The sequence below is a fragment of the Pangasianodon hypophthalmus genome, chromosome 17, assembly GCF_027358585.1.
Source record: "Pangasianodon hypophthalmus isolate fPanHyp1 chromosome 17, fPanHyp1.pri, whole genome shotgun sequence".
NCBI classification, from domain to species: Eukaryota; Metazoa; Chordata; class Actinopteri; order Siluriformes; family Pangasiidae; genus Pangasianodon; species Pangasianodon hypophthalmus.
In genome coordinates, this window is record NC_069726.1 from 10,632,253 (window position 1) to 10,641,889 (window position 9,637).

Below are 9,637 nucleotides of genomic sequence, written 5' to 3' on the forward strand. Positions count from 1 at the left end.
TCACGCAGTTATTTTTGTTGTCCTTTAAAGCTGAGGCTGAAACATGGCAAAAAAAAAAAAAACACATTAGACGCTTCTGTAGAAATTGCATCCTCCATCCATCATTAAGCGATAAGGAGCTTTCGTACTGCATGCTCTCAGTTTCACAATCAACGTTTTCGGCTGAGCCACTAGCTTGTCCACACAAATGCATTTAGGGATTGGCACATCATTAATCTTTTGTGTAATATGAGGCACAGATTTAATATTATGCGCACTTATTATACTGGTATATGTACTTTTGCTGTTAACAGTGTATCCTTAAAAAAGCACGAAGCTGAAATTTAATTTGTAGCCTGTTTATGGCTGTTAATTGAAGCATGATTTGACATGTTCTTTGCTGCACAATAAAAAAGCCTAAAAATAATGCTGTCCTGAAAACAATTTTTGCTTTAACTATGGAACATGGAAAAGTTGACTCCATTATTTTATTACTTGTCGACTAGTAAGAGTTAGTAGTTGTGCAACCCTTACTTCTTACATAAGCTTGTGTAATAGTAACATCCAGTAGGTCCTACCTTAAAAACTTTTCTGAGGAGGTCAAAGTGCATGTTTGATTTCTGTTGATTTGAATTCTGTTGAATACCATTAAATGAGGAGGTGTGAAACTGATCGTGCATTTTATTTATCCATTTATTTAAGCAATATCGCACAAGCAAGAGTGCAATTATAATGAATATCTCCACGGCTGTGATTTGGCCCTACGTAATCACAGCCGTGCTGATATTCAGTATAACCACACTCTTGCGAGTGCGACATTGCTTTTATACCACAGTTCTACTGTATAAACAAGAAATGAATATTAAATAAGTGACATTTTAGACACAATACGGCCAAATGTTCTGTTTATTTTTGCTCCATTAGTAGAAATAGATCCTGAAGAAGCCGCACTCACTTTATAGTACAATGGCTAGCTGGCTAGCTAGCTAACTAATGTTGATTTGTACGTTCCTGTTAAAGGTGCTTCCAGTGAAATTGGTGTCCCCATCTTCCTTTTCATCTTCATCTGATGAGTTTTCATATTTTAAGTCAAAAGTTATATTCCTGAAATGTATCGTTTGCCATGTCTGCTGACGATGTCGCTAACACTACTGTAGTAACAGTTTCAAACTAGGAAGTGGAATTTTATGTGGTGAACACCGATGAGTGGAGTGGTACACACAGTGAAATATCCCAGTGTGGTTATAGTAAATATAAGCACTCATGGAACACCACTGGACCAATGAAATTAGTAGACTGGAACTAAGTGTTGTATAATATCTAATATGACTTAACTAAACTTTAACCGGCTGTGTATTCACATACCAGATACATGATGAGTGCAATACCAGGCAGTTTAGTGTGCCATTTCTGTTCATACACACAGGGGAGATTTGGGTACAGAGCTCCAATGGCCTGGATTTTGAGGACACGCCAAGACTCCGTCTTGTGGTGAAGGCTGAAACTGCAACTTCCAGCTCCTTCATGGCTGTCAACCTGATTCTTCAGGATGTCAATGACAACTTGCCTCGCTTTCAGCTGCAGAACTACATAGCATACATGCATGAGGCACAGGGCTATGACTCTCCAATTATTCAGGTGTTCATTTTAATCTTTGTTGCATACAAATAAACCAAAGCCTGATCAATAACACAAGTTCTGTAGTGTATCTTTTACAACTACATCAAAATGATAGAAACACTGGGATACTACTAAATTACTATAATAATGACATTATCTCTATTCAGGTTGTAGCTGAAGATGTGGATCAAGGACTGAATGGTCAGGTGACCTATTCCATCCAGTCTTCTGGTCGTAGTGGGCTGTTTAAAATTGACCCTCTGACTGGCAGTGTCACCACTGCAGCTATCATGGACCGAGAGATCTGGATGCAGACCAAGTGAGTCTTCCTTCGTCTGTGTATGTTTGTGTGTTTTTCCCCAGTGTTCTGTGAAAATTACTAATTAAATTATGGTGTTTGCAAAGGGTTTCACTGTAGTGCTTCTCTGATGCATCCAATTTTTTTTAACTGTACCTCACATGTGATATTTTGACTGTTTTGAAAATAAAGCCATTTTGAGAGTGAAGAAGAAGAGGAAGATTTGAACTTTGATGTTGACGTTTATTGTTTATCTACTTTGTATCAGACTAGTGATTACGGCAACAGATCGTGGCAGCCCCAAGCTAGCTGGCTCCGCCACTGTGACCGTGATTATTGTTGACCTCAATGACAATAGTCCCACAATCCCTCTGCCAAGGGAAGTGCGAGTGCCAGAAAGTGAGTGAGCCAACATGTGCCTTTTGCCCTTTTCCTCAAAACGGTCTTCTTCCTATTAGTTTTATTTGATTCATGTATTTCATGTATTACTCAATGAACCTCTGTGAGTATGTGATAGCTGTTAAGCATTTATACATGCTTCTTACACCCACTGAATGCATTTTATGTCTCGGCTATCCTAGACTCACTTATCGGCACAGAGATTACCATCGTGACAGGGAATGATGTTGACTCGGGCCCAGCGCTGTCTTATTCTCTACATCTGGACAAAAACTCACAGGGCAAGTTTGGAATCCACCGTTACAGTGGCAGAGTGTTTTTGACTTCTCCACTGGACTTTGAGGAGAAGACGTGGTACACATTAACTGTTAAAGCCTCGGACTCTAAGCATCAGACTGATGCCAATCTGACAGTATTGGTGGAAGATGTGAATGACAATGTGCCTACCTTTACACAAGACCTATACCAGGTACATTTGTGAATAATATATAGATTGCACAGTCTCAGTCCATATACTAATATTACTAAATAGGTCTTGATGAATTTAGCCCCAGATGTAACTATGTTCATTCCAAACTTGTATTAGCAATATTAGCAAGACATGATTTAGTGAGAAAAAAAAAGAAAAGAGTAATAGATGAAAAAGAGTACATTAACTTGCTGTGTTGTGGCTTCCCAGGTGGCACTGGCCGAACATTCTCCACCTGGCACTCCTGTAATTACAGTAACAGCCACAGATCGGGACTCAGGAGAGAACGGAAGAGTCACCTACCAACTGATATCATCCTCTAAAGAAGGCTTTTACATTGATTCCAGTAATGGTACAGAGTTGAATTATTAATATCTATTCTATTTAAGGTAAATATATTACAACTTTGATATTTATAAAATTAAACCTAAAGACCTTTAATATGTGCTTTCTTTACAGGCACATTGTTTATCAGTCAGAAAGCTGAATTTGACCCAGAGCGTCCCACTGTGAGGGTGGTTATTGGGGCTCATGATGGAGGAAAGCCATCTCTATCTGCCATTGCTACTGTCCAAGTCCAGCTGACAGACGTGAATGACAATGCCCCCATGTTTCATCAATTAGAATACAGAGCCACAGTATCTGAGGACCAACTTCCTGGAGGCACCATCCTGACCCTGGAGGCAGTGGATGGTGACCTCTCCCAGGAAAACTCAGGTTTCGACTTTGCTATCGCAAGTGGGAATATTGGAAATGCTTTTCAGATTGAGAGTAGTGTTCGTTTCATAGAAGGTTATGGCTTCCAGACAGTAGGCACACTGATCCTGGCAGAGCAGCTGGACTTTGAGGTAACATCTCGTTACAACCTCACCATTGTGGTTTCTGACCGTGGTGTTCCCCAGCGCAGCTCCAGTGTGCCTGCTATTATTACTGTGAATGATGTCAACGACAACCCTCCGGCATTCAGCCGTGCTGAGTATGTAGTGTCTCTGAGTGAAGGAGCGTCAGCTGGTAGTGAAATCTTACGGCTGTCTGCAACTGACCCAGATTCAGCTCCAAATGCAGAGATCCAATATAGCATTAGCTCTGGAGATGACACTGGCCTGTTCTTAGTAGACCAGTGGACTGGAGCCCTGCGCCTACAGAAACCTCTGGACCGGGAGACTCAGCCTTCCCATGTAGTAATTATTCAAGCTTCAGATGGTCACGGTCACTTTGCACTGGCTCCTATCAATGTGGAGGTGAAGGATATTAATGATAACAGGCCTTACTTCCCTATTGAGACCATGACTGCAAGCATACGAGAAAACCAACCCCCTCATTCAGCAGTTGCGGTGCTGCATGCCATAGACCATGATACTGGGGTATATGGACAGCTGAAGTATTTTATATTGGACAGATCTAGTCAAGGAAAAGACTTCTTTATGGTGGATCAAAACACAGGAGAGGTGCGTTCTCGTCAGTCATTTGACTTTGAGAAGGTGAACTCTTTCCATTTCATGGCTTTGGCTATGGATGCAGGCAACAACTCTGCCACAGTTACTGTACAAGTCTATGTCACAGGGGAAGATGAGTATGATCCAGTCTTCACCTCCACAGCCTTTTCCTTTGAGGTACCAGAGGGAGCCCAGAAGGGCCAGAGCATTGGTCAGGTGCAAGCCAAAGATGAGGATGGTGGTATTGATGGGATTGTGCTCTACTCATTACCAAGCAGCTCCCCATACTTTGATGTCAACAAGACCACTGGTGTGATCTACCTCAAAATGGATAGTGCTAGTAGTTCTAGTAGCCAGAGCCGTTCCAAAAAGGAGACACGCCTTATGACCATGGATGTTATTGCCCATAGTCCTTTAGAAACCTCAAGGGTTACAACTGCCCAGCTAACTATTGATGTCACCAACACATCCTTTGGACTTGCAACTGACTTTAACATTCTCCTGATTAGCATTATTGCAGCCTCTCTTGGTGTAATAGTCATTTTAGTCATAATTGCTGTGGCTCTGTATCTAGTGAAGTCTAGACACAAGAAGAAAGGGCAGAACACTGGGACAGCGGCTTCAGACACAGCACTGCAGCAGTTAGATGAATCCAAATCAGCAGGTGGGGAGAGGATCTATCACCAGACACTACCAGGGTATGCTGGCGATCAGGGAGGAGGTGGAGCTTCCTACACAAGGGGAGGCTCCTTGGATCCATCACACTCTAGTGGAAGAGGATCAGCTGAGGCTGCAGAAGATGATGAAATCCGGATGATAAATGAGTATCCACGAGTGGCTAGCATTACCTCTTCCATGCAAGAGCACATTTCTGCCCGAGGGCCTGACTCAGGTATACAGCAGGATGCTGACCAGCTCTCTGACATCTCTGGTGAAACAGGGACACTAGATGCAAGCCAGTGGTTCAAAGGGAAGAAGTTGGGAAGTTTAAGTGGCACCTTGCTCTCTGGTCAAGTTCCAGTCTATAGAGATGAAGGAGGTGGCTACCTTGGAGTGGGCAGGGGGCTGAACATATCCCATCCAAAGGATTATGGCTTCCCAGAGGATGGCAAACCTTCAATTGATGGCTCTCTCACAGCTATTGTTGCTAGTGATGAGGAGCTGCGAGGCAGCTATAATTGGGACTACCTTCTCAATTGGTGCCCACAGTTCCAACCTCTTGCTAGCGTTTTTACAGAAATTGCCAGGCTTAAAGATGAGAGCCTACCCCCCAACAACCCACGTAGACCTTTCCAACCGAAAATCAAGACAGATCCTAAACCAAGAATTGATCCACCCCCTCTCATTACATCAGTAGCCCACCCTGGTGCCAAGTCTGTTCCACCGAAACCTGCTATCACTAGGACATTTCCACACCTAGCAACCCTCAGACGCTCTCCTATTAGCCATGAGGGTTCCATCTCATCTGCAGCCATGTCTCCCAGCTTCTCTCCATCACTGTCCCCTCTGGCAGCCCGATCACCAGCCGTCTCCCCTTTTGGTGTTACACAAGGCCCATCAGCCTCAATGATTAGCACCACAGAGCACTCCCTGGAGCACAGTGATGACACAGAGATGAGAATCTAATTCTGTCTTGAATTTCACACCGTGGGGAGCCTTGACAGTTTTCTTTTTCCGAAATATGTTCTTTGTGGGTATATTATAAAAAATAAGTAAGAAGGACCTCCCAGCTTTTAGCTGTTTTGGAAGATGCTAAAAACTGTAACTGAAACAGAAAGGGTTAAAATGCTGTTTTGCTGTGAAATGACGATACCCTTCATCAAAGCCGATGTGGACCTTTGTGTTTGAATTTCTTTTCTTTCTTTTTTTTTTTTTCTGCCTGGCTGGCCAGGGAGATAAGCTTTAGTGCTCTTTTGTTCTTTCTTATACTGATGACTGACAGCTTTGGAACATTTTGCAGAGTCTGTCCAAAATGGCTGCTATCACCACTATTTTTGCATCCTATTTGAACTCTGTGAAGGTGCACCAAGAGATTTCACTGCATATGCACATTAGAAATGGTAGTTCAATTTATATGTATATATTTTTATTTTTATTTTTAATGGTTTCATTTCTTCATAGGTCATGTTTTTTAATAAGAAAATGCCATTACCTCGCATTTATAAAGCACTCACATTTACATTCTGTATATGTGTATGTATGGTAGCCATAGTGCTTATGCATAATTGTTGTATAGTGTTTAGCTTCACCATACTGTATGGTTGTTGATTTCTGTGTGATTTTGGTTGTGTGATTTTTGGCCTGTTAAGTGAATGATTGGGATGTGTTGTGATAATTGTAATGTATTGATAATATGATGTTTTGATAATTATTTATATAAAAGTCAAACCATAGGGATCTTGAGAGTAGCCATGTTGCATATTGTTATATTCTATTTTTCTCCTATGTCTGTTCCTTTGCCTGATCTTCCAGCATCAAAGCAAAGAAAATCTTTGACATACTCATATTATTTGAGGCTTATCTGGAGGCCTTCTGAGTAAGTGATAAAAAATCTAATTATGCTGTATGTCAAAGGAGTTTCTGTACAATGCCAGGAGCCTGACTCGCTATTTGTTTGTATGTTTGGTTCATTCTCACACTGTAGGGTGTTATATAATTCAGCTCTTCTCACAGGAAAAAATGATTTTTGCTGATGTGTCTTAAAGTCAAGTGCTTCCATAGAGTTAGAGAGGAAATCAATAATAAACACCAGTGAAGCTGTCCACAATACCAGTGGCTAATAGTAATTTTAGCACGAGATGCACCTGCCTTTTGGAATAAAACCTGGACATTCAAAGCACCTTTAAAACGTCCATATTTTTCTTATATATATACACTTTTCAAATGAATGTCCTCTTGTTGTCCTGGATGTCCGCTCATCCTCAGAGGACTTTTTTTAGCTACCTCTAGTGCATGTATAATACCAACACTGCCTCTATCTGGAATAATACAATGAAAAAAGAGCCTGAAGTTGACGTTGTTAAAGAGGGTTAAAGAGGATACCTTTAAAAAAATTTTGAAACAACATAGTTGCCAAATCTCTGGCAGCAGAGTAGTAGAAATTCACCTGTACATATATTTAAAGGAACAATTAAATTCCTACAGATGTCTTGGGTCTTACTGTTTAGTCTTTTGTACTTTTTCCTCTTCAGTTACATTGTGCTGGCAGGAGAAAAGAAACTAAAGCCTAAATAAACTCTAATCAGTTAGCTTTAGTAGGAATCAAAGTCAAATTGATTGTTCATTAAAAAGGTATTTGCCTAAAATTATTTGCTCCTGTGACCAGTACTGGCCTTACACTTTGTACTGCCAGATGCATATGCTGAGCCTGATGCTTAAATAGGATCATAACATGCATGATGGAATAGTTCATGTATTTTGTCGAGTATTTAGTTTCAGAAAAAAATGTTCCGAAACAATGTTTAGGGCAGAAAAATAACTTACTTAATAACTTACGTAATTGCACGTGCACATAGCATGTGCCATATTATAGATGTCTAAACACCAAAAATGTGAAAGTGAGTGTTGTCCTTGTTCAAGTCATAGAACAGCTGCTGGCTGGAGAAACTTTTCAGCTCCAGCACAAAGTCATTTCTGTCTATAATCACTATCATGGAGACAGCTTCAGTCTCAGACACACATACACACACACACAGGTGCAGGCACAAATGCATAAACCTTCAATTACCCTGTTTCCGCTCCAATTAGAAAAGTGAACAGAAACTGCATGTTTGCATAAAAATCATGTAATGTTGTTTTTTGTTATTGCTCTCATATGGTGGACAGGCTTGTTTGCATTGCTGCAGAATAATTTCTGCCATAGAGCAATTTCTGCCATAGAGCAACAAAAAAACAATTTTTCTGTTGTTTACATTAAGAGGATAATTTAGAATTAGATTTTACGATATATGATATAACATATGATATACTGTAAATACAAATTAAAGGAAAAAACAGTACTAGTGCCTTAGTAAGGTGTTGGGCCACCAGAACAGCTTCAGTGCACCTTGGCATAGATTCTCTGGAACCGTACTGGAGGGATGAACACCATTCTATGATAACCATCTATGATGACCAGTCTATGATTCTCATGATGATAGTGGAGGTTGCTGTCTAACATGTCGGCCCAAACTATCCCATAGGCGTTCAACTGGGTTGAGATCTTGTAACTGTGAAGGCCATAATTTATAATTTACATCTTATCCAAACCCATCATATTATTCAGCGAGCCTTCCTGTCCTGTGGATGGGGACATTGTCATCCTGGAATAGAACGCTCAACAAGAATAAAAATGTTTCATCATAGGATAAACGTGACCAGTCACAATGACTTTGTATTGATTTGCAGTGACTCTTCACTGTGAGGGGCAAGTGGACCCAAACCATGCCAGCAAAATACATTCCATAGTGGAACAAAGCCACCATTTTTGTCCTCCTAACTTGTCACCCAAGTTTCTCAATCTATTCATGGAAAATGAGCAACCAACACTAATGTTACTAGTATTGCATGTGCATGTCCAGGTGGGTTTTCTTTAGGCTTTCCAGACTATTGCCGCTATGTGTGAATGTATGTGTGTATGGTGCCCTGTGATGGACTGGTGTCCCCTCCAGGGTGGATTCACACCTTGCAACCAGTGTTCCTGGGATAGGTTCTGGATCCTTCATGACCCTGACATGGAAAAACGAGTTACGGAAAATGGTTGAATGAATGAATGAATGAATGATTATAAAGCATTTCAATCCAGACACATGATTTTTTTAGACAGGTCCTCACAGCACCATTACTATATCTCAGACACAAGCTTCCTAAATTCCTGAAGTATTATTAAATTATTGTTATTGTAGCTGTAAACCCTAAGGAACTCTTTCAGAGGAAAATGATTTCCCATGTTTAAATGGCTACATCCTGAACCCTACAACCCTACCGAGACCCCTGTTTTCAAGTGTGTATTTAATATGTCTAGTATTTGTTGCAAAAAAGGTTTGAGTCTTCTATAAATTTGTTTTAGTTTTTGTCCAGTAAAATGGTAAACCAGGAAAGCTTATATAAGTATTAGACTGTTGATTCTAAAAGAGGTTTAGCTAGGACAGCAATGCATTTCTGAATATGCAGTGTGTAGCTTTATTCTCTTTCTGGCTCTTTCTCTCTTCATCTCTCCAGCTGTTTGTCTTAAACCAGATCTGTCTCAGCCTCATGCTGTGAGTTTGACTTTGGCCTAAGCCCAGCTTTTCTTGCATCCCTCTACCACGTCTCATGTCTCACAGATTTCCACTCACCAATGATAGCACAGAGATTTGTTTTACGTGCTCAATATTAGAATTCAATGAAAATCATGACAAAGTCAGCATCAGTAAGTGAATGTAGATCATAGATTATCTTACATCCTGCAATATGAAT

The 9,637-nt window shown here is 40.6% G+C and overlaps 1 protein-coding gene across 1 annotated transcript in view; it reads left to right on the forward strand.

The window, feature by feature from the left end:
- The window catches only part of dchs1b (dachsous cadherin-related 1b), a 94,888-nt gene extending 87,851 nt beyond the window's left edge, over positions 1-7,037 (forward strand). Inside the window, exons 16-21 of the mRNA XM_026941817.3 lie at positions 1,406-1,617; positions 1,767-1,918; positions 2,166-2,296; positions 2,479-2,765; positions 2,976-3,117; positions 3,225-7,037. Of these exons, the coding sequence (XP_026797618.3) occupies positions 1,406-1,617; positions 1,767-1,918; positions 2,166-2,296; positions 2,479-2,765; positions 2,976-3,117; positions 3,225-5,827 (3,527 nt within the window). The 3' untranslated portion in view covers positions 5,828-7,037. The remainder of the gene's footprint in view (positions 1-1,405; positions 1,618-1,766; positions 1,919-2,165; positions 2,297-2,478; positions 2,766-2,975; positions 3,118-3,224) is intronic.
- Positions 7,038-9,637: the final 2,600 nt, after the last annotated feature.